The 23916-nt window shown below is 54.4% G+C and overlaps 6 protein-coding genes across 6 annotated transcripts; 4 read left to right on the forward strand and 2 right to left on the reverse strand.

Moving 5' to 3' along the window:
• Positions 1 to 591: 591 nt before the first annotated feature.
• COCSUDRAFT_42276 (L domain-like protein) lies at positions 592 to 4925 on the forward strand (the record flags this gene model as incomplete). Its single annotated transcript, XM_005647097.1, has 9 exons — positions 592 to 854; positions 1212 to 1438; positions 1743 to 1939; positions 2301 to 2422; positions 2661 to 2738; positions 3025 to 3226; positions 3705 to 3908; positions 4480 to 4626; positions 4860 to 4925. 9 exons carry the CDS (start codon positions 592 to 594, stop codon positions 4923 to 4925), a joined length of 1506 nt encoding a protein of 501 aa, XP_005647154.1.
• A 118-nt stretch (positions 4926 to 5043) lies between these two features.
• Positions 5044 to 5761, forward strand: COCSUDRAFT_33341 (hypothetical protein). The gene has a single exon (XM_005647098.1). It carries the CDS (start codon positions 5390 to 5392, stop codon positions 5546 to 5548), a length of 159 nt encoding a protein of 52 aa, XP_005647155.1. The 5' UTR covers positions 5044 to 5389; the 3' UTR covers positions 5549 to 5761.
• Positions 5762 to 6268: 507 nt separating this feature from the next.
• On the reverse strand, positions 6269 to 7063 carry COCSUDRAFT_33342 (hypothetical protein). Its single transcript, XM_005647099.1, has one exon. It carries the CDS (start codon positions 7002 to 7004, stop codon positions 6798 to 6800), a length of 207 nt encoding a protein of 68 aa, XP_005647156.1. The 5' UTR covers positions 7005 to 7063; the 3' UTR covers positions 6269 to 6797.
• Positions 7064 to 7396: 333 nt separating this feature from the next.
• On the reverse strand, positions 7397 to 10116 carry COCSUDRAFT_83705 (hypothetical protein; the record flags this gene model as incomplete). Its single annotated transcript, XM_005647420.1, has 6 exons — positions 7397 to 7687; positions 8108 to 8270; positions 8668 to 8812; positions 8996 to 9281; positions 9575 to 9746; positions 10022 to 10116. 6 exons carry the CDS (start codon positions 10114 to 10116, stop codon positions 7397 to 7399), a joined length of 1152 nt encoding a protein of 383 aa, XP_005647477.1.
• On the forward strand, positions 8770 to 13832 carry COCSUDRAFT_36782 (RNI-like protein; the record flags this gene model as incomplete). The annotated part of the gene is made up of 6 exons (XM_005647100.1): positions 8770 to 8832; positions 11859 to 12079; positions 12251 to 12475; positions 12753 to 12919; positions 13287 to 13530; positions 13778 to 13832. 6 exons carry the CDS (start codon positions 8770 to 8772, stop codon positions 13830 to 13832), a joined length of 975 nt encoding a protein of 324 aa, XP_005647157.1.
• A 4214-nt stretch (positions 13833 to 18046) lies between these two features.
• COCSUDRAFT_63759 (hypothetical protein) lies at positions 18047 to 23914 on the forward strand (the record flags this gene model as incomplete). The annotated part of the gene is made up of 13 exons (XM_005647101.1): positions 18047 to 18264; positions 18574 to 18688; positions 18790 to 18951; positions 19128 to 19195; positions 19433 to 19628; positions 19958 to 20108; positions 20571 to 20764; positions 21103 to 21242; positions 21623 to 21848; positions 22367 to 22489; positions 22794 to 22913; positions 23307 to 23459; positions 23768 to 23914. The coding sequence occupies 13 exons, from the start codon at positions 18047 to 18049 to the stop codon at positions 23912 to 23914; spliced, it is 2013 nt and encodes a 670-aa protein (XP_005647158.1).
• Between the last annotated feature and the right edge of the window lie 2 nt (positions 23915 to 23916).

The following is a 23916-nucleotide window of genomic DNA, read 5'->3' on the forward strand; positions in this document are numbered from 1 at the left end:
TCCACCCACAGTACTGACCCCGTCACCAGTCGGAAGGTCATGGATGGCCCATCTCGCTTGTTGGAGCGAAAATCCTGGCAGACAGTGAGGGATGTGTGATGTGTGAAGGCTCAACGCCTTGTACGACAACGTTTAATCTGCACGCCTGGTGCACACTATGTACAGAGACATAGCAACACATGTAGATCTCACAAAGTCTGGGTCGTCGCTTGGGACTGACTGCAGTATGACGAGCTCTCGAACCGTAGCCTGTGCCGGAGATGTTGCAGATGAGCTGGTGCGTTTATCGAAGATATAGTTCATCACGCTCTCTTCAGAGACAGTAGTCTACGTCTAGAATGTCTGTAGCGCGCCATGCACTTTCTTTCCACGGGATACCAGTTGCCCTGCGTTGTTGGATGAGTCAAGATTAATGTGAGCCTAGTTCGCCTGTGTTGCTCAATGTTGGAAGCCCTGATGCATGTTATAGTCTCTGTGGTAGTCCTTTAATCGTTCTACTGTGCGATCTTTGCAGATGGCAGCCGTATAGTCGCAGACTTGCAGACCTGTGTTGACCTTTTGGCTTGTCCTGGTGCTTCTTGCCAGGCCTGCATGGAAGTGGATGACAGGAGGCAGGCAAACAGTCTGGCAGAGAGCGTGGGGCTGCAGGACTTTCCGTCCAACGTTCTCATAAACATCTTTGCAAAGGCCTGCCCTTCCCCCTACGACCGCCGCTTGCTGTTCGGGCTCTCGCTCGTCTGCAATAAGTTTGCTGGCGTGCTGAGGCAGCCCAGCGTGCTCTGGAACGTTATGCTGCTCTCCCTGCCCAGGCAAGCTCCCAGCCTCCCATCTGCCAAAGCAGCCTTGGACCAACTGTGCCTCTGCAGATGCATGCGTGAAAATCATTGCGCCCCTGTCATGTCTACGATGATCCACTCTGACTGCATCTGTGCGGCACCAACCAAGATGTCCCACCAGCAAGGGTTCTTGTCTCCTATCTTGATCTTAAGGTCCTTTACAGTTTAGACAGGATGCATGGGTGGAGGAACCTCTGAAACCTTGCAGACTGGAGAATATCAATGTTCGCACTCCTTGACGCACCTGGATCCTGGATCTCAAGGACCTGGAATACACGCAACAATAGCAACTTTGGTGACTCAGACCCAACATTGGATGCGACTTTAGTAATCACGATGATCTGGGATGAGGAGACTGGCTTATTCATTGCGCAGGCTGCAGGAGGGTCCGCGGCTGGCGAGCTTTGTCGCGTGGGCGCTGCCGCGCGCAGCTGGTGTGAGGGAACTCACAGTGCGCTTCACGAATCACCACCAGGCGATGAAATTTCAGGTGCTGGTAGGCTTGTTTGGGGTCTCTCTGCGCACCCTTGGGCTCAGCCCGGGCTGCCACGGCGCCGTCCCGCTGCAGCAGCCGACCATCAACCTCATCGGATACTGCACCGGTGCGCGCCCACTGCGTCGCAATCTGTAGACTCCCTCTTGTCGTGGATCACACGATTGCACGACCGCTCGACATGCACGATCGCTAGACAGAGCACAAACAGCACTTCCCAGTGTGCAAGGCGGTTGCCTGCTGCAGAGCAGCCCTGGCAAATGCATCATTTGGCATGCGATGCTGTGCACCTGCATGCCCTGCGCCTCTTATTCCTCACAGTGCTCGTCACTTCCTCTGAACCTGCGAGACAGTGTGTCGATTCTCAATGACTGCCAGTCAGCCGCCTAACATTCCGCGCATGTGTGGAGCAGGATTGGAACGGCTGGAGCTGACATCAGACGGGGTGATGACGCGCGATCTCAGCCCGCTGTCGCTGCTGCAGAAGCTGCAGCTGCTGCAGATCACCAGCTTCAACGACCCTGTGCGCTACCCCATTCCCCCAGCCGTCCTCACAGTAACCTCGCTGCGGGAGCTTTCCATGCGAGCGCTCGGCCTGAATCTCATCCAGGTAACGCCCCACCACGTGTGCCCACCTGATGCACAAGTGGTTGTCTGCACTGGAACAGGCCAGTGAAATATCAATAGACCTGGGCCACCCTGCAATACACCTCAGAACGAATCTGCACTGCTTCTCCGGTGCAGTGGAATTGTCCAAGAACCGGTGCTGCATGGCATGCTGCTGCAAGCTCAGAATGTGCGCTTCTCTCCAGGTTGCTCCAAATGCATACATTGACATCGTAAGCAGGGTGAGGCTGCCCGCATGGGCAATGGCGCACCTCAAGCAAGAGGGCGTCTTTGAAACAAGGGGTGGCCACCCCTTTGGTCTGGTCTTTTCATGAGATTTAACCTTTCTTTTTCTTCTTGTGCAGGATGCTGTATCCTCGCTGCAGGATCTAGAGGTATTGGAGATTGTCGGCGCACGAGGGCTGAGGATACAGGGAGGTTTGGGCCAGCTGGGGAGCCTGAAAGAACTGGAATTAAATGCCTGCGAGTGAGTGCCTGACCGCGCGTCTTCTTAAACTGATTTTGCGACAAACCCAGAGGTTGAGATTTGCTGCAGATCCTTTGATGTGACGTGTCAGGCTGCTCAAAAGACTGCTGCGGATCTCGCTCAAAGGGTCACTGGGCATGGACTTTCTGCAGTTGAAGGGCCAAGTGTGCCTATGGGGTTCATTTAAGGTACTTCTATTCCGGGCTGACTCACTGATGAGTCACCTTTTGTGTGCCAGGATGAGTCTGGATCTGAGCGCAGCGCAGCAGCAGCAGTCTTGGTGCCCATCCTTGTCGGGGCTCACCAGCCTTACTAGGTGCGCCCAAAATGCCTAAAGCAAAGTGGCCTCATTCGACCTTGCGGCCGATGCCTGACACCTGATAAGCCACCTGCGGCTGTTCTTCCTGCTGTTACTATTTATATTATATATATGTATACACGTTTCACAGCAGGATGGGGACTTCTCGGAGCCGATTTTGCTGATTGCATGCTCTTGATATGCAACTTCACCGGCCCAAGGCAGGCCAATGAGTGTGTCATGATAGCGTTCAGCAGTTGTGAAAGGTGCCCACCTTTGACGCGTTCTCTGTGCCGGCTCGCAGCTTGAGTTTCCTTGCGCCGCGCAATTTCGGGCTAGTGATACCTCCGCCCGTAACGGAGCTGGTGTCCCTGCGCCGCCTGAAGCTGCTGCGGGTCGTGTCCAAGCAGTTTGCGCCGCTGCTGCTTCCCCCTGGCTTTGCCAATCTTGGCGCCACTCTCACCGAGCTTGTGCTGGAGTGCACCGATTGGCCCGCCATCCCACAGGTGCAGCCCGGGTAGATAAGCAGTCCAGGGGACTCTAAATATGGCGATGTAGTCAGTCTAGGTCCATGTGCAGGGTCCCACAAGCTCTTCACTGAGGCAGTGCTGTTGAGGGTCCTGGTGTATTGCTGGGCCTCCTGCTAGTAATCAACGGTACACCCTGACGTTGGCTGTCTGTGTGTGGCCGCGCTGTGTGGCTGCAGCATACCAGACGAGTAGTCGGGGTTTTTGTGCTAGCTCACGTAAATGGGTACTTTTTGAGCTCATGGACACTGTTGGGCTGGGCTCCAACACTTGTCCCAATGAGTCCACTGAAAGATCAAGTTGCCTTCAGCTTGGTGGATTTCTTGATCTAATGGTCTGGGCTCTACCCAGAGGGCGCGGAAGGGTGCCCGTCATGACTGACAGTCATATGCTCATGCGAGGCTGCTTCATGGAAACAGTTCATTGTGCCAGTTTGATGCCGGTGTTCCCGGCGCAGGCGGTGTTTGCACTGACGGGCCTGCGGCTGTTGGCAATCCGCGCGAGCGGCCTGCGCAAGCTGACGGCTGAGGTGGCGATGTTTGGGGCGCTGCGACGGCTGGACCTGTCGCGCAACCGCGAGCTGGACGTGCGCGACGACATTCCCTGGGCCGGCATGACCGCCCTGCGCTCCCTCGACCTATCCGAGTGCCGCCACCTGCGCGTGCGTTTTTCCCCCTGTTGTATGGGTAACAGGGGATGCACATCAGATCCAGCTATATTCTTGCACTGGTAAATGCAACGTTCATTCAGAATCCCCTGTTGGGAATTGTATGAGCATACGTCGGTCACGATGCATCTCTCTCTCTCTCTCCCTCAACCTATCCGAGTGCCGCCACCTGCGCGTGCGTGCCTTCTACTGACTTACCCTCTTGAAAGCAAGTCTTAGACTTATGCTCTGGCACCAATTTGAGTTGCAGGCAATCCCCAAGTTTAAGCAGGTGTACATTTGGTATGTTGTTACCCCAGAGTATAGTTGCAGTGGAAGAGTCATTGTTTTAGTCAGATGTCCGTTCCGTCATGTCATGTCATCAACGCAAAAGGTTTGCCGGCTCGCTTACTGCTCAATCCCGGACGCCAACATCCTTGCTCTGAGAAATTCGCTGGCCACAAGTCAATTGCTCCGTAACCACGCTCTTGTGGAGCACAGCACAAGACCATGCTCACAGATGACATGGACGGACTCAGTCATATTATGCCCTGGCGTGATTTCCTGTCCATGACTGTTCTTGCAGGTGACGACTGGGCTGGTGGGGCTGGCAGAGCTGCCGGCGCTGAAGATGGTGAGCCTGCACGGCTGCACCGCGGCAACGCAGGCGGCCGACACAGCCCTCAACAAGCTGCTCAAAGCGCTGAAGAGTGCCCGGCCGCAGCGTGTGAAGGTCAGACACCACCCCTTTTTCATGCATTCATGCGTGAGATCTCGTGCCAGGAATCCTGGCCAATATATCTCGTTTGGACCCTGCGGCCTCAGATGACCTTTTTATGTGCAACACCCACTATGCTGCAGGGCTGCTTGAAGACTGTCCTGGTCATGCATCCTAGCAGATGACACTATCAGGACGCTGTTGTGGCTCAACATGTGCGATACTGAGGCTTATGCTGAATTTGACAGGTCATCATTCTGCGCAAGGATGTTGACTACACCCTGCACGACGTGGACGACATGGATGTGTCGTAATACAGGCGCCAATGCCTCTTCGCAGCTCTTAAGCCCCGCCGTCATGATTTACTGCACCGCGCCCCTCCCGTGGGAATTTGGGAGCCGCGCGCCACGCCTTGCTCGGGAGGCGGCGGCAGGCGCAATTTCTTGCAGGTTCCGCCCGCGCTTTTCCGCGCATCCGCCGCAGGAAGCTTCCTCGAAGCTGTGCGCGGGCGTGTGCACTCAGTCGTGGATTCCTCGAGGCAGCCGACAGGCAGAGTGCAATTGGGCGCGGCTGACTAGTGCTGTAGTGATGGGATTGGGCCGGACTCAGCCAGTGCCGGCGCTGCTGGGCGCCATTTCATGAGGATGGCAGGGCTGAGCTCTGGAGAGAGGGATCTACGCCGCTCACATGCACTGCAGACGTCACGCCACCTGTAGGCTGCTGCAGTGTTGCGAGCGATTGGCAGCTTCCTGCAGGCAGTGTCCAGGTGCACTCTCGCATGCTGGCGTGCCTGGCGGCCCCTTTCAAGAAAGGGGCGTGGTTGTTTGAGGCAGCCGGCGTTGCTGCAGCATTCTGTGCTTTGGGCGCCTTTGGCTGTCTGTCTCCAGAGGAGGTACTAAGGAGTTGGGGGTCAGGCGGAGAGCGCTTTGGGACATGAGCAGAGTATTGTCAGAGCTGCGTGGCACCTTAACGGTATTAGAGGAAGTTGTGGTGGGTATGCATCAGAGGGGGAATATGTGGCGGACTGGCCCACAGCACTATGGGTGTTGGCCATTGCCTGCCTAGAATTTATTGGCGGGTGTTGAACAAGCGGCCACGCTGGCCTGTCTGGTGCTCTTTTGTGTTGGGGCACTTGTTTTGGGAATTCTTCGAGCGTGGAGTTCATTCTTGCAGCAACTTTGGTGCCCCTCTGTGGCCTTGTGGTGCTGAACTCTGATCCCTTGCATACTCGCTCATCTTAGTACTTGCACCACCACCCTGCGGCAAAACCTGCGTTTGTTTTTTTCTTTGCTCGCTAGCCTGCTCCCGGGCTGCACGCATGTCTCGAAGTGCCGAGGCGAGTCCTCTTAGCAACAGTGTTTTTTTGTTGTTGTTGTGCGCATATGTGACACAGCAACAAGCAGACTTCTTTATCCTGGCTTAAGCGGTAGCTGCTGCACAAAAGGGCTGATGTCAAGGATAAATGGCGGCGGCTGCTGATTCACACCGGCACTGAGATGACGCCCCTTGCAGCGGCCTGACAAGCTTGCCGAGGAGCAAAGATGGCACCTGAGAAAGGACCATAGAGGTGTTTGACCAAGTTGGGGACATGTTGGACACTTGTGAAGGATCCTTGCGCAAAGCTTGGCGCATGGAGTTTCTGTCCAAGAAGTCTGTAGGCGGTTCTGGGCACCTAAGGAAGAAAGGGCATTGCATTTGGTCAGTCCTTGCAGGGTAGACTAGTGCAAGGAACAGCTAGAGGCCCTGTGAAGTGAGAAAAGTTGATGCTGCCGAGCCAATTATTTGACTTGTCTTGCCTGTTGAGGACCCGACAACGTGTTGCTAGAGGTTGGTTGTGCGACGTGAGCCTAGCTATGATTGCCTGCTGGGGCCTCTTTTAGCGCTGGTATTGCAGCGGGCATCCTATGAGAGGAGCTTGATCGAGTGGTGCAGTCCCCGCCTTGGCTTGCATGCATGGGGACACAAGCCATAGATGCAAGCTAACGCGGGGCTGCCCTATTCTTTATTGTTGTAGGTGTGACCTGTCTGGCACTCATGCTAGAGCCTTTGCTAGGAGTGCAGCGCTGTGCCTAAGACAGAAACAAAGAAATCAACACAGGTTGTGATGTGCGAACGGATTGCAAACACCTGTCTGCTTGTGTTTCTGCTTGTGTTGATGTGCAATGGACTGTTCTGACGTGAGAAAGTCACATCCGGAGAGTGAGGGTGGTTTCAGTGGGTTTTGTAGCAGTTTTGTCATGACTGCTGTATTTTTCTGAAGTTGCAACTGTTTGGCTACAGTCCACTGTCTTCAAATCTGCACTAGTGGAGAAGTCTGTCTCCTTGTCAGAGCAGCATGTCCCGTTGCATTCATGTGTGGTCCGGTGACTTTGGTGGTGCCTCAGGCTGTCCATAGATCATGATCATGAGTAGCTTGAATCCTGCTGTTTCCTTGTAATTCTCATAGTGCGCCTTTGAGGTCATGCAGTGATGATACTGAAAATGATCTGTTATGACCTTCTTTTCCGAGGCCATCAACCCCAAATCTGCATCCTGACCCAACTCGGCAAAGATCCTAAAGGCAGTTCTTCATGCAACTTAGCATATGCCCCTCTGTTGCTTACAAACAGAGGACAGAAATTTAAGTGTACATTAAACCTCCCCTGCCTCAAAGCTAATCCGCATCCGACAACTCTGGCTCCGCATTCGAGGTGTCCTATATGTTGCATGCGTGCATTGCATAAAACTGCGAGGCAGCCCGTGCTTTTCATGTGGCGCTCGCACTGCCTTGCATGTCTTTATTCACTTAGCTTGACTCCACGTCCGCCAAATTGGCAGCCGCACTGCTGCTGACACGGTCGTTGGCGCTCCACTCGACCACATAGACGACTTTGTTGCGGCCCTCGAACGGGAGCTCGCGCACGCGCACGGCCGCCGGGTCCCTGGCGATGATGTAAGCAATGAGGTCATCGTGCGTCCGCACGGGCGTGCCCCCCAACAGCTGCCGCTGGGGAAATTCGGCCGCGTAGACACAGCAGGGCACCACTGCAAATGGCTTGCGCATGCGTTGCGCAAAATCCACAATGACCTCTGTCGCCTGCGCAGCATACCACCGATATTAGGGGAACATCCTTAAGAGAGTCTGAGGATAGGTCGTGGGCTGTCTTAGGAAAGCCCTTTGCTAGAGCAGCTGTATAGCATTAGAGATGTGACAGACGCTTTGAGCTTTCTCTAATAGGCAAGAGTATCATGTTGCATTGCTAGATGCCCAGAGAAAAGAGAAAGACAGAATTGCAACAGACCAATCCCCGTAAATCTGGGAGCTTGTTCCCTTCCTTGTTATTGCCAAAAATCTGCTCTTTCCAGGCCAAATGCCAGCTCCTGCATGCTGCCTTGGAGGCTTTTGGGAAATCTTATGCGCACTGATGTGATATCTGGGGCATTGAAGGACAGCAGAGCGCGCCTGATCAGGATGCATGCCAACGAGGATGGAGCTGCGCTGCCAGGTGTCAATCACCCGCTCCAGATCAGGCACGCATGTCTTTAATATTTCCGCTGACTCAGTGGTGACTGCGTCGGTGTCAGGGAACGCCTCTGACTCATCTTCTGAGTCATCCGCTGCCACATCAGCAAACACCCTGGCGCTGTTGCCCTCATGCTCCACCCCTTTGTGCGTCCACCTGGCACAGAGGAGCATCCCACGGGGTTATAAATTATGCTCTGTATGCAAGCGCAGCATAGGAGACTTTGCTGACCAGCAGGAGGGCAGAAGGTCCTCTGATGCCAAAGGAGTGTCTTTTGGGCGCAGAAGCACTGCAGAATATTGGGCTCATTCCCTTTTTGCAAATGGCCAATGCAAAGGGGCACACATTGGCTTACAACTTCTGTGGCAGAGCTCGCGAAGCATGCAGACTAATCTGGCAACATCAGGCAAAAATAAAAGCTGCCAGGAAGGCATGTAATCCAGACAGAAGCCTCCTTTCACACTCGTGACTCACAGCGAGAGTCCCTTCAATGCTGCACAGGTGATAAGACGACAAAGGCAAAAACTGGTTTGGATAAAACGAAGGAAGGTACCTGGTGTCCATTGCCAGGCGGAAGGACTCCTCCAGCATTGCCTTCAAGGGGTTGGACCTCCCTTCATCACTCCCCTCATCTCCACATCTGTCCGTCCGCACGATGGCTGCAGTGCTGCTGTGGCCGCTGCTGTCCTCTGCAGCATCTGCTCTGGCACCATCAGATGTACAGCTATCATTCTGGCTGTCTGCGCCTCTGCAGCTAGCGTGGCCCATCCCATTCTCACTCACAGCCTTTACCCCTATGCACCCCTCTCTGTGGGAGCCTGTGGCGTCAGCCGAGCCCCTGGTGCTGTCTTCTGTGCCGCCATCAAGCCTGGCATGATCACCAGCCATTGGGCTATCAGCGTGTCCGGCCATGAGGTCTTCTGGTGCGGCGCCAGATGTGCCACTGATGTCAGCGGCGGCCGGGGCGGCGCGGCTGACGTCACCGGCGCTGACGTCGCCGGCGCTGATGTCAGTGCTGCTGATGTCAGCGGCGGCAATGCCAGCGCAGAGGGCTTCGCTGACCACCATGCGCAGCTGCGGAGGAGTTACGGCTCCGGCTTCCAGGAACTTTTCTAATGGGACGTCCACGTAGCGCTGGAAAATGCTGTTCCGGTGGTAGAAGCCCCCCTCGCATACAGGAATAGAGGGTGTCAGGCTTCAGTATTTGCATTCAATGGCAATGTTCAGGACTTGCTGGCAGTGAAGAAGTGAGTATGTGAACGCAAGGAGTAAGAAATGGAGGTTCCTTTCCAGCCAAGAACATTGAGCAACTCCCTAGCAGCAGCAAATTACCCATACTAGCTTGCTATTTCACCCCTGTGCTGCATGGAGGTGCCTCATAGGGCCTTATTCAGTTAGGAGCGGCAATGTATCCAATGCAGAGACGCCACAAGGGGTGTTGTGATGCAGAGAAGACACACCTTGAGCCAGAGCTCTTGCTTGGCCAGCTTGAGAGGCCGGGGCTCCACAACAGTGGCTGGGATGTTGTTGAGATTGACCAACTCAAACGCCAGCTCACCCTTGCCCCCGGCGATGTCCAGCACGCCTGAGCCCGACGCCAGGCGTTCCCTCCCAAAGGTGTCCAGCAGAAACCTGCACCCATTTAACACTGCAGATCAGAAAGGTTGGAGTATGAGTGGCGCTCATAGTATCTAGGACAGCATCCCACAACAAATCTTGCCATCGATGAATCGGCACACCCGCAATGTTACCCAGCCAGATGCGGCTTGCAGCCCTCAACCAAGCACATACCCACTTAAACGAGAGATCCAAGCTCCATGAAGCAAAGCCAACTGTGCCTATGAAGTTCTATATTAAGGGCGTTGCATGTGGCGAGAGCGAGGAGGACAGGGCTGAGAGGAGGGAACCTGCGGAAAACTCCGGCGCGGAATCGGTTCTTGACTTTGTTGCGTTTGGCAGGGCCCCGGCGGACCGCGCGCGCCGCGTAGCTGGCCGCATGCATTGCCGCCAGATCAGGCGACGCACGGACGCCAGATCTGGCAATTTGCCCACTTTCGCCTGATCTGGCTCCCCCTGCACAGACGCCAGATCTGGCAACATCTCCAGTGGCGCTTGATCTGGCAATCTCTTCCAAGACGCCAGATCTGGCTCGCTCTGCCCCCAGTGGTGCACCGTCTTCTCCGGCAGCAGCCGGCTGCTGATACACCTCCTCACTCCTGTTGCAGCTATTGCTACAGGAAGTGCCGTTTGGGCGTGCGCTCTGCGCTGCTGCCTCGTCCCCCCAGGCTGGAGCTTCTGCGGAATCTGTGGCGGCCTGGTCAGCATGGCTGGAGGGTGCTTTCTCTGCCGGTGCATAGGAAAAGCCATTTGAGATGTCCACAGCTGTCGGCGGCGCTGCGGCATCGGCGCGGCTGGCAGGGCTACTCTGTCCCTGCAGGGATGCTGCATTGATGGCTCGCCACGCTGCCGCCTTGGCTGCGATGTCGGCTGCTGTGGGCTGGCCTGGTGGCGGCTTGGGGGCTCCTCTGGCCTCTGGTGGATGCTTGTAGAAGCATGTGCTCTGCAGCGGCAAGAGTATGCATTGAGCTCTGTATTGTAGGGAATATAAATCCTTGACAACAAGATCCACAAGTCTTCAGATGAGTCTGACACCAGGAGTGCTGTACGCAGAGAAAGGAGGCTGCAGATGGTTGAGGGTTAAAGGTGCTTAGAAGAGGCATAAGATCGTGCAGGAGGCCTGTAAGCTTGCCTCATAGATGCAGAAGCCCCTGGAGCGCCAGTGCTTGCAGACTGGTGTGGCTTGCTCTAGCGTGAGGCCACGCTGCTGGCAGTAGCTGAGTGCGCAGCGATTGTGCATGGTACCCACGCCAGACACGGGGAAGGACTCTTCCTTGCCATCTACCAAGAGCGGCTGTGCACAGGATCTGCACGTCTTCGTCCTCAACAAATACCTCGCGCTGGAGGGCGCCTTTTCGGGCTGGATCATGTCAAAACGCAATTAGACACTAATGAATTATTTTCAGACTTCCAAAAGCGGACGTGCTGACTGATCTTCGTCTATCAATACGCTCTACAGTATGACGATCTTGCATCCGAGAAAATCAAAACTAGAGGTAAACAGGGCACGATCTGGCAAGGTACACTCCTAACGCCTCAGATAGAGACAGTTTGGTCTAGTTCCATTGTGAGAATCCAGCTTTCGTTCCTCTCGTCGAACTCTTGATGGCACGTGCCTGTCATGTGACAGCATAGACGAACGAAAGTGCATGAGGATCTATGGAAGTTTTAGCACTTCGATTCTCCTACCTTGTCCAACAAGTGCTACTCTAAGGTCGTTGGATTCTTCTTGTAACCAGAAACAGGGCACCATGTCTCTATTCGGGTGGATGCTGCTGAAGTGGAGAAAAACACGTGGATGATTAGTAACCATTTATGAGAATCCTCTTTATCGGGCCCATTCCACGCAGTCTGGAAACCACACTTTCTGGATCAATTTGTTTGAGGTCAAGCTGCAACATCGGCAGAATGCCGGACCCCGCTGTACCCATTCTTCATGTGTTTCGGCACATGACATTAAAGGACAGAGCCAGAGGAGCTTGTCTGCAAGGTGCCATGTTGTTGTTTCTCATTTTCCAATATTCGTTGCGAGTTGTTGCAGTTACTGCTCTTCATCAAGCTATGTTTGATCTCAGCTGTAAGCGTTCATCCTAGCAAAGAAGTGATCTTACCCAGTTTTGTCTGCAGGCATGGCATCAAATCCTACAGCATCCTTCTTTGTGGAATTCCCTTGATTTACGAGGCTCTCAAAATCCTGAGCCGGCTCTCCAGCATATCAGTGACAGCCATGTTGCTGCAGAGGCTCTAAGAAATGTCGTCCTAGAATTTGCCGTTGGCATCGAAGATCGTCACCTGCAGCAGCTGGAGCGGTACAACCTGGAAGAAATTAATCTCAATGGATGTCAGAAGTGAGCATCTGTCATCATGACGACCAACTTCTGTGCACCGTCTCCTGAAAAGAAGACATCTCTACAATCCTGAGAGCCTGATGCAGTGCTGTCCTCATCCTGATGCTTGCACATGGCGAAATGCACCAGCATCAAATGCCGGCTATCTGAAGAGTCTCATTGATATTTTAGGGTGACAGACAGAGGGGTGGCAGAACTTGTGAGAGCCTGCCCGTCCCTAACAGCCATCTCGCTGTACTGGAACCTCAATGTGGGCGTGGAGACTCTCAAGGCCCTTTCAGAGGCCTGCCCGCGGCTGAGCCAGGTGAATCTGAGCGGCTGCAAGGCCGTCACTGACCTGGGTATTGTGCAGCTGGCACAGGGCTGTCCCCAGCTAACCCACGTGGACCTCACCCGGTGGGGATCCCATTTCCCCCATTCTGGCATGCCTCTACAAAGCGCGGTTGGAGTGAAATTTGAATGACACATGGAGTGGGTACAGGGTTATGAGCTTCAACTGTATGTGTACCAGCACTGCCCTTCATTCGGATAGCAGCATGCAGAAAATGACTGGATACTGCAAGCTTGTGGCAGCATCATTGTGGCAAGATTCTGGCCTTGAGGTGATGCAGGGGCAGCTATGTTGGGATAAGGAAGTTGTCGTCAGAAGGGTAATGCTAAGTTGGGGGCTCAGGTGCACGCGGCTGGGAGACACAGCATACACAGCGCTGGCGAAACACTGCCCCAACATCGAGGTGCTGCGGATGTATGCAAGCATGCCGAGCGCGCTGGCCATCCAGGGCTGCGGCGCGCTTAGTCACCTGCGAGTCATCGATCTCTGCGGCGCACACGCCGCTACAGGTATTCCCTGTTTTGTCGACTTTGCTGCAGAATTGACACTTTCTCTTTACACTTATCGACAATTTCTCTCTTTTCTGGTGAGCGGCTGGAGCCATCCAATCCTTTTGTTCTGGGTTCTGCCATTATGGCAACTGGGAGTGCCGGGCGGGCTTGTGCCGTGCTAATCCTTGCATGCACTGCCCGCAAGGGATCTGCCATTTGATTGAGAAATAGCAGGGCATGCTTTTGGGAGGAGCAAGTCTGGGAATATCTGACAGAAGCTGACCAAGCTGACTCACACACAGCCCATGCCATCATGTCCCTCCTCTTCAATTTTCTCACGGTTCAACTGCAACCTGTCTGACAATACAAGCTTGTGCTGGCGCAGATGCGGCGGTCGGGGCTTTGGGGGCGTGCCACGAGCTTAGGGAGGTCAATCTGACCTGGTGCATACAGCTGACAGACGCCGGCATCTGCGCGCTGGGACAAGGGTGCCGCAAACTGGAGTCACTCTCTCTGCATGGCATCCGAGGAGTCACAGACGCTGCCATACAGGCCCTGGCAGAAAGCTGCAGTGAGTCGCTGCACACACTGGACACAAGCGGCTGCACCGGCATTGTGCAGCATGACAGGTGCGCCGAGCCCTGCTGGGTGCATGTAGCTTCTCTGGGTGATTGTACGAGGAATGATTTGTGCCGTGCTGACTGTACAGATTGAAGCAAGTCTGCATGTCACCAGCGGTGGCATGTTTGGTAGTTAGTACCTGGCAGATCAGAAGCTGTACTTCTGGACAGTTTTAAGACCTTTTCCAAGCATGTGCACAGACTGTATCCCTTTCATATTTCGTTATTGAGTGATGCGCCTGATGTGGTGATGCAGAGCTAGGCTAAAGCAGCTCTTTCCCAATCTGCGCTGCTTTGTTGTGCATAGCTGATGCAAGTAGAACAACAGGCAGCAGGGCTGGCAGTGCCGACAGCCACAAAATGTCGGCAACAGCGCTGGAAGGAAGGCAGACCTTTCGCTTGGCAGTAAGTGTGCATTGCTGGCGTGTCCTACATTTCTTTGTCTGAGGCCGCAGTCTAGGGTTGTCAGTTGAAACGGGCCCACTGTGAGGCGCTTGCTAGCTTGCTGATTATAGTTGCTTTGGAAGGCTGCAGCCTGTGGCAATCATGGCATGGTACCATGGACCGGTCCACATTCGTTGATGTCATTGTGACTGACTCATCACGGTAGAAGCCATTGCCACGGATGGTTGGCGACGAAAGATGCAAACTGATTCATTATCTCTCGAGATCCTTTGCGGCAAGTTCTGCCAGACGTGCACGTCATCCCAACACCTCATGCTTATGTGATGAATCTCAACATGCATGGCTTACACATGGCTTACACAACACGCAACACCGTGCGCATACACATTATGTGCATGATGCTGACTCAATTGAAGCCCACAACTTGGCAAGCCAACTCAACTCTCAGCGTGCGTGCACTGCACCGGTACCGTGACTGCGCAGTTACTAACAGTAGGACTGCTGTACAGGCCTGGTCTGTTGATGAGATATCAGATGATTTGTAGATTCATGAATGCACGTTTTGCAACACCTAGTCTGGTTGCCTCAGACACAAGAGCTTGGATCTTTGCATAGGAGTCGAGGGCAATTTGAAACAGTTGCAAGAGCACCGGTAAGGAGAATGAGCTCGCGCTCGGGAGGGCATAAATTTACAATTTCAACATTCGCCCAATTCCTTCGCCATCACGCTGTTTAAAAGCTCATTTGCAGAGTAGAGAAGTTATATTTGACGCTCTTGTGGACCGGTGGTATTAGCGTCACATTTGTGCAGGTCAATACTGGGTTTCCGGTGAGCCCATCGGCAGCCCCATCCTTCAACTTCCAGCCATCAACACAGCCCCAGATTCGTGCCAGACCATCCCATAGACACTACTGATAACAACGGGTACTCTGTTGTGATTTTTCTGATCGGACGAAGGCGAATTTGTCCGAGATCGAGATTTAGCTTATCATCGACCCCTTAGCGGTCGCCACCGCTGGAGCTCATTCTCCTTACCAGTGCTCTGCAACCTTCATGCACCTTCAGCGCGTAGCTTCCAAATTGCCTTGCCACACTCAGGATCTAGGTCAACATCATCTTAGAGTCACAGTGAGAGATCGTCCAGATACATCTGCTTTGCGTCCGCCGTCTTGAAGGAATCTGAAGGGCTTCCCGAGGTGCGCACATCGATCTGCACAGTCATTGTTCAGAAGGGCTGGCAATGTACATTGAGCCAAGGTTTTGGACTGGCAGTGAAGGCAAGCTAAGAACAAACGCCGTTTGTAAGCGTGGGACAACGGATAAATCATTCTGTGTTTACAGAGATCATATTCTTCAGAGATCTGTTATGAATTGCAGGGTCTTTGGCAAGATGGATGGGTCCTTGATCTTTGAATTTTCTAGCCTGTTTTCACGTCTCGATTGTGTCTGCCATTGTCGTGCCTTCATAAATTGTTGTGACATCCAGTGAGAGCCGCGTTACTCGGTGCGGAAGACTGAAATCTATACCCTTGAGCATCCTGCTTGAGGGCTGCAAGTCCACTGTCCAACCACTCCCTTCCTCACTGAACGCAGGCCATGGAACTCCCGACGCCCATCTGGGCTCACATCGCGCGCTTCATGTCCGAGAAGGAATGGGGCAGAGCGTGCTGCACAAGCCATGCCACCTTTGCAGCCCGCCGAGTAATTGCATGCGCCAAACCTCGCAGCTGGGAAGACACTGCTGCCGAGCGGGAGTCACAGTGGGCTTTCGACAAGTGGCCGTTGTGCCAGTCGCTCTTCGTGAACACCGAGGACTTCGACCAGTCCAGTGAGGGATGGAAAGGAGCATCTGTGCCTGCCCTTCCCAGCAGCTGCGCTCTGCACAAAGTGCACATGATCAGTCCGCGCTGCATTGACTCTCAAAGCGTGGAAGTCTTTCTCCTGAGGGAGCTGTGCAGCACAATTGAGATCCTCAGCATTCATGCCCCCACCATTGCACACTTCCCTGTGTTTGAGGATCTGCGGATTCTGGTGCTGCACATTGGCAATGACAGCACCACTCATATCCAACAGAAACACGCAGACTTTCTCGGCAATTGCCAGCCTGCAGTCCCTGCGCACTCTGTATGTGGAAGCAGACTCTGTGGAGGTCTCAGTCCCTGTTGATCTGAGGCATTGTGTGCACCTGTTGCGCATGGGCATCAAGGGTGTGCTATTCACAGAATCTCTGCAGTTGCCAGAGAAGTGCAGTATGACCATGGAGAAATATGCCGGGAACCTGCGCTTCAGTTCAAGACAAGTGATCCCCTCGGTGGAAGCTCTCTTGATCCGCAGCAGTGCCCGGAATTTACGAGCAGAGTCCGTGAACGCATGGGATGGGCCAAACATGTTCATTCTTATGAAGCTGGCCAATCTGGTTGAGCTGCGCATTGTGTTGGAGGATACCTGCTTCCCTGGCGTGAGCGGTGGAGCAGGCCAGCATCGGACGCTTCGCCTGCGAATTGATTGCATGACCACCCCCAACCTGGAGGAGTTGGATGTGGACGTTCCCTGTGGCCTGCACATGCATTTCACAAGAGGAATAGAGTTGATGGCACTGGCTGCAGTGGCTGTGGGGCCTATTGAGATTACAGCAGAGGGGGAGTGGCTCGAGTCCTCGTTGCTATCAATCTTCTTGCAGTCCAAAGCCAACTTTTCGGAGGAACTCAGAAAATTCTTGATGTATCTTAGCATGGGGGCCAGGTGCTCTGAGTTGGAGCTGATAGAAGGGGATGGTGTTTGGGAGGCTCGGTGCCCTGGGAATTACTCCCCTTTCTCAGAGGGTGATATGTTTGCCCTAAGGCACTGCTTGTGCGGCGCCTGCTTTCCCTGCCTCAGCCTTCGGGGCGAGCCGGTGCCGTGCGAGCAGGCCTGGCGGCCAGCAGGCTTTGAGCGGCTGCTGGCGCCACTGTGCAAGTGAGTTTGTGGCCGGAGTGCAAGCCCCCACACAGCAGACAAGATTTTTGAAGAGCCTGTGAGCTGTGAGTCATTTGAGCTCTCAACAGAGCTGAGGTCAGAGTACGTACAGGTCAGAGTATGTACAAAGTCAGAACCGATCAGCCCTTTGAGCTGCGCATCTTGCGTGGTGAACAGGTGTTTGTATGGCACATATGTATGCTTTGGGAAAAAGATGGGTTTCTCTCTTCCAAGTTGCTGATACAATGTACATGTACTACATAGTATACAGACTTTCGAAAGTCTTCTAGGGCTGAGTGACTTAATGGTTCCTTATTGCACGCACTGTCATTACTCTTGCCAGGTTGTCTGGAACAACTTCAGAATATATAATATAAAGAGATGTATAGTGATCGTCAGTGACTGTCTCAGACAGGCCGTTGACATTGCTAGTAGTTACTCGCAATAGTAGCTCCAATCTTAAAACTCAACGGTTGCAAGGCATCTGCCAAAAGCAGGCAGCATGGGATTCCAGGGCTGTGAGGCTGCAAATGCTCCCTACCTAAAGTGTCAGGCAGAGAATAGCCTCTTTGTAAACCTGAATGTTCAGCATGCATGCTCTCTATTCCAGGGGGGCGATGCGGGGGTTGCGGCATATTAAAACCCTCATTACGACCAGTGGTCCGTTGTGCAGTTGATCGCAGATTCAAAAGCACTCGCACACCGCGATTTTGCTATACCGCTCACAAGACCCTTTTGCAACAGGGCTGTCTGACGCACCTCCACAGCTGTATTGACGCCTTCACGCCATCCCGGAAAAGGTGGGTCGTTTTCTGCTACTTGGCATGGCGAGGCTATTTCAGCATGCGCCGAGGGAATTATTGCCTTGAATACTGTTATTGTGTGTTATTATATGAAGCTGTCATGTTATCTGTGGAGGCGCAATCGAGTGGCATATAAACGCAATGCACTGGCCTCCCGGACAAGCATGCCGTAGGAGAGTCCGAGCACGACCCCCTCATCCCATCTGTTGGCGAGCCGAACTGGAGTTGACAATGGAACTAAGTAATTTATTGTATGCGAAGATGGCGTTATCTAAGGACTAGGGAGAAAAATATAGCAGTTCAACCACATAAACGGGATCTCTCAGCCGTGAAGGTCTGGTGTGTTGCAGAAGTCGCCGCCATGAGCTGCTTCTGCATGAGCAACGGCCAGGTGGCTGTGGCTCCAATGGATGAAGCCATCATGAAGAAGGGCGCCGACATCAAGAGCAAGGTCGTTGGGGTGGTCGGCCACAAGGAAGAGGCGCACAAGGACGATGTCCCCCACAAGACCCACAAGAGCACCGGTGGCAGCCAGGCGCACTCTTTCGTCCGCCACCTCATCCACACGGCCGATGCCAGGTGCGGTGAAAAGATCCTGGACCTTCAATGTTCTGCTCCTGCTGAAAGTATCTGAGCTGCCCCTCATGACCGTTGTCGGAGCTCATTTTGTGGGTGCTTGTTTACTTTGAGTTAGCTGTGCTCAGCCACAGTGCATCTCATTGACATGTGCACAGCTTTGATCAAACATGTTGTCTCTGTATAGCACTCCGAGACCGATGCATGTCCATTCGACTTGCCGTACGTCGAAGAGTAGTAGCGCAATGGATCCTGCACAGTCGAATCCCCATTTTTGACATTGTAAATAATTCCGCTGGTTGGTGCACGCAGGAGCCAGCTCGAGCAGCTGCTGCACGAGAACTACCTGACCTCGGGAGGCGACGAGAACGTCAAGTGCTTCTTCCGCGAGCAGGGCTTCCAGACCGGCATCTCGAACGTCATCAAGGTGGGTCCCTGGGAATTCGCAGCTCAGTCCGTGGAAGTTGCAGCACGGAGTGCGCAGGACGACTCGTCAGTTCGGAAGGTACTGAATCAACCGCATTGCAGGCTCTGGAGCACGACAAGGCCAACGACCTGATGTTCTGGGCGTCCAGCTACAACCTGTTCGTGACCTGGTCCGTCAACGGCCAGCACCCTTGGGACAACGTCTCCAACGCCAGCAAGCCCGCCGCCACCCTGGAGATCGGCTCGCTGCGCGGCACCAACAAGGTGTGTGCACACACCTCACGGCGCGGCCCGGCCCTTATCACTGAAGTTCACAAGCTGCTCTAGGCTTCTTGCACGCCAAGGCAGCTCAGTCCATGCAACCATAAAGACCGACAAGCATGGGGAGTTGACGGCATGACAGGCTAGTTGCAAATTTAGTTTTGACTTGTGCTGCGCAGACTGTGGTGCTGATCAATGGCCAGGAGATCAAGGACTACTCCTTTGCCAACGGCATCTTCCGCACCACGTGGGGCCCCTCTGTCCATTGCCTCTCCCCCTTGCAACTTGCGCATGTTTCCTCCTGTTACAAGAAATTTCCTGTCCTTGCATCTGCACTTCTCGCCAAAAGCAGGTTGTATCTGAACACCTGGGAGAATATGACCAGGGACCCAACTCGTGCTGCTGCCCTTGGCGCATTTGGGCAGCAAGTTTTCCTGCAACTTGAAGTGTGAATTTGATTTCGAATATTGATGCATGCGCGCAGCACCCCGGTGGTCTTCGATTGCCCCACGGGCGCGGCGGTGCCGGTCAACCTGGAGCTGCAGATGAGCTCTTTCAGCGGATATGAGAGCGCCGAGACCTCCACCTACCTCGGCACCCAGTGCCACGGCGTCATGTGGCCTGAGATCTCTGCCCTGCCCGCCGCATGGCCCATCGCTCCCCCAATAGTCTCCGGCAAGGTGCGCGCACTTGCACTGCATATGCTCCTGTACCTTGAAAGAGGTCTGTCCTGAGGAACCCTGCAGAGGGGCATGCATGCGTGACGCAACATGCTGTTTGAGAGAGCAGAAGCACTTGCTGAAGTGTGTCTCACAACACAGAAGCACGCGCTATCAAAACAAGGAAGCGGCTTTGCTGGGCGTTTGTTTTTCTCATATGGCATCAGCCTTGAAGGCTTTGCCGCCTGATGCAGCTGCAATGGGCTCCCGTGTACCTTTACTCTTGAAATGGTCATTCCACGCTACGGCAGGCGTTTCTTTAAACTGATTTACCTGCGCAAGTGCTTCAGGTGAACATCGCATCGCGCGAGGCGGCGGCGGTGCCGGCTGCGATTGACAGCCTGGCGGAGTACAGCGGCGTCTATTCGACGGTGTTCCTGCCGGCCGCCAACGGCAACGCTCCGCGCAACATTGAGCTCACCATCTCATCCTCCAAGTCCGGTGCGCCGAATCTGCTCTTGAACTAACTTTTGAATTCTCCATTTTTCACCCTGGAGCCTTCTCCATGGAGCCTTCTCTGCTGGTGTTGGCGGTCGCCCTTGCAAGACATGCCAATCATGCCGGCGTGAAGTGCTGCTTGCGGTCAGCGTTCAAAATCATTAGACTTGCCTTGCTGTCCTTTCCACACATCTGACCACAATTAGGGCAACCAGAATCCAGCAGCATCGCATCAACATACCTGATATGTTTGTGCTGTCCTTGGCTCGGTGCTTCGCATGACACTTGGTGGGCTGAACGTTTCTCCATTCCCTTCAAGCATTGGAGCTGAACTTGCTGTGTGCATTCCTGTGTGGACTCCTCGCATGGCTAATGTGTCTGCTGCACATGACACTCAGGGCCGTGTAATTCTCTTCACCGCCACAAAGCATTGGAGCTGATCTTGCTGTGTGCATCCTGCCGCAGGCCGCCCGGTGGTGGCCCTGAACGGCAACAAGGTGTCCGGATGGACCTTTGACGCCAACAATGTGCTGGCGTTCGAGCACCAGGCCGGCTACAGCGCGTGGCTGCAGTTCACTGTGCTGCCCGGCGGCCCCCTCTTCATGGGCACCGTGGCGCCCTCCAACGCAGAGGGCTATGTCTCCGACGTCGAATTCCAGGTTTGTTCTTCAGATGGAAATCAATAGAATTTACCTCAGTAAGACCGTGGGAATTTCTGACGTGTTGAGGACGATGCATGTTTCATGCCATGCTGGGTGGCAATGGACCACCTCTTTCTTGCTGAGCTTTCCTTTGCACTGGGATGTGCGCTTGCTTCAAGCACAGGTTATGTTGCATGTGTCGGCAGATCTGCATTTCATGTGCTGTGCGTGCAAGTCTGCTGAAAAGACATTCTGCATGAGGAACCACAATCCATGTCTCAATGCAGATGGCAAGAGACACAATGGAAAGGCGGTTTGCAGCGTGTTTTGAGGGGCACGTTGACTGGTCGGCGCAGGTGTTTGGCGAGCCCAGGGGCCAGGCCAGCCGCGCGCTGCCGGACGGTTCCATGGACAACACGATGGGCCAGCTGGCAGGAGTGGGCATGGGCGCTGCATCCGCCATTCTCTTCGCACACCTGCTCAAGGGCGCCGCACTGTGAGTGCCCTGCTCTCTCCTTCCTGTCAACACCTCTGTCGAGGGGGCCTCTGCCTGTGAGGTTGCATGCAGAAAAGTACCCTTCAAGGCAGGAGTTCGGGGCTGCTTGATTGACAATAGGGTCTCAACCGCTGTGGTTATGCATTTTTTGCAGGTCCTCAATGGTACCATCTTTTTCCCATGAACACTTTGCTCATTCAGATATCTCTGTGCATGTTTTGACCTGCGGAGCCGGTAGCCAGTTGCTTGAGCTGCCCTAGGTTGCCTCAACAACAGGATTTGGCAGTGCGCTGTCGAGGGTGCAGCACCTTGATTGATTTCAAATCCCAATTTTCAAATTTTCAAATCCAAAATTTTGAAATAAATTGCCTTGGATGCAGGATCTGGGAGGAGCTGCGCAAGGGAGCCAGCCCGGACCTGCTCGCCAGCGAGCAGGACGAGCTGCTGGCCGGGATGGAGGCGGCCTTCCGCGCGCTCAAGCGCCTGCAGAAGGCTGCCGATGCGTTCCAGGCGGCGTTCCCTCTCGAGTCTGACATCAAGACCATGGATCCCGCCGCCTCCTCAGAGGCCGTCGCCGCAGCCGCCACCGCCGCCAACATCGCCCTGGTGCGCATGCATGCATGAAGTCTTGTTCTGGCTGCATGCATGTCTTGTATCTGCGCCTGTTCTGGCTCCATGTTCCTTTTGGAATACACAGGGACATTGCCCTGGTGCGCTTTTACCACTTACCTTTTGAGCTCAAGGTCTCTATCAGGCTGCCAGTATAGTCATGGTGCGGATCTATGCGTCTGCTCTGGCTATAGGCCTCATGAGAAGGGCCGCCAAGGATCGCCCTAGTGCGCATGCAAGTGCCTATTCTTGGTTAGTCCTGGATCTGAGGTTCCCTCATGAAAGTATTCACCCTGAGCCCTAATCGGTCACCCCTGTGCTACAAATACTTTTCTGGGCTCCATGAGTAGTTGCGCCCCAGTGGGCCTGTCGTGACGTGCCTATTTTGGCGCAAGTGCTTGCAGGAAGCTTCACCGTGAGCAGGACGGAGCACCGCTGCGCGCTTCGGCAGCCTCTTCTTTCCTGTTGCTCTCCCTCCTGCCTGGTTTTGAAGGTGAAATGTCACTGGGTTGCAGGCCGGGCGCCTGGCGAGCGAGCAGGTGGAGTCAGCAGTGGCCGCCGCAGAGGAGGGCTTCAAGGAGGGCAACACTCTCGAGGCCACCGCCAAGGCCGCCGTCGCCGCATGGCGCTCCGCACAGGTAATAACTCTTTTTTTCCTTCCTTTCCTGCATGCCACAGCTGCGCTGCTGGCTAGTTATGCCATGTCTTCAACACGCGCGGGGGTAGCCAGCGTGTTGAGACCTGGTAAAAGTGGGTGTAATCGTGCACATACAAAGCCCACAAGGTCTGAAATGGTGGGTATTTCTGTGGGCCCACAGCTTTTTCAAGTCAAAAACATCCCCTAGCGTTTAAAGCAGCAGCTTGAGGGACTAGGGCACAGCGTCAATAACGGCCACGTCAACAGCTCGGTGGGTTCTAGATGTTGATGTGTGGTCTGCGCAGGCCGGTGAGGCCGCAGGCAAGGCCGAGGCAGTGGCGCTCAACGCTGCGCAGCTGTCCCGCTCAGCTCACACCAAGGCCGCCCTGGCCGCCGCCATCTCTGCCTCCCAGGCATACAACCAGGTGCGCTTTGTCTCGCATCCCCACTCGCTAGCTCTCACTATTGAAGCCTGCGCATCGGCTGCCATGCATTGGAAGGCTGGCATGTGCAGCGGCCCTCGTGATGGGGAGTGCTGCAGTCTAGAAGCAGAATTAGGCCCCCGTGCATACCTATGATGGCAAGAATGTGCAGCAAGCCTCGCTTCAATGCTCCCAAAGATCTTGCCTTACAGGCCCAAAACAATTAAGTACACTGCTTCAAGTACCCTGCATCCTTAGCATGCTGACATGCATGCAGGAGCCTCATATGCAACCTGGTGATCACATATTGAGGGGTGAGCTTCTCTGTGGGAATGCGCTGCAAACCTGAATTTTTTATCTTGAAATCAAGCGTCCTTATTAAATGCACGCGTGCAGGCAAAGTCAATGGCGATCGAGGCCGCTATGGCGCAGATGCGCGCGGCCAACGCATCACTCAAGGCGGTGGAGGACGGCATCCAGCTGCACGCGACCAACCGCGACTACGGAAAGCTCAAGGAGACCGCCGAGGCCTCCGGGCTGGCCGCAAAGGTGCGCGCATCCAACTTTTGTATTTCTTCTGTGAATGATGCATCCCCTTGCATGCAGCAGTACAAGCCAGTTTCAGGCATGCGTGCAAGCCAAACGCTTTATCAGAGGTCTGGCATGGTCTTGCATTTCTCAGATAATTGTGTGAAGGGGTGTCGTTGTTCCCAAGAAATTTGGATGCACACAGCTTATCGAGGGTCCGCGCGGGAGGAATCTGCTCTTGACAGGGTCTTTTGCAGCCACCCAGAGAAAGTATCCTCGCCCCAAAAGAGTAGCACAGTTTCATCTTAGGGGAGCATTTGTGTGCGCAGGCCGTCACAAGCGCCCAGCTGGCAGTCGAGGGCTGGAACGCCAACACAGTGGAGAGCCGCGCGGCGGCCATTGAGGCATCCAAGGACGCGTCCGAGGCCTCGCAGCTGTGCCACAAGTTCATGCGCAACATGACCACCAAGGCCTGAAT

Source organism: Coccomyxa subellipsoidea, assembly GCF_000258705.1.
Source record: "Coccomyxa subellipsoidea C-169, whole genome shotgun sequence".
In the NCBI taxonomy this organism is placed as follows: Eukaryota; Viridiplantae; Chlorophyta; class Trebouxiophyceae; family Coccomyxaceae; genus Coccomyxa; species Coccomyxa subellipsoidea.

Coding starts and splice junctions, on each gene's coding strand:
- COCSUDRAFT_33341 (XM_005647098.1), top strand. CDS start 5,390: ATGCTGGCGTGCCTGGCGGCCCCTTTCAAGAAAGGGGCGTGGTTGTTT.
- COCSUDRAFT_33342 (XM_005647099.1), bottom strand. CDS start 7,004: ATGGACAGCCTGAGGCACCACCAAAGTCACCGGACCACACATGAATGC.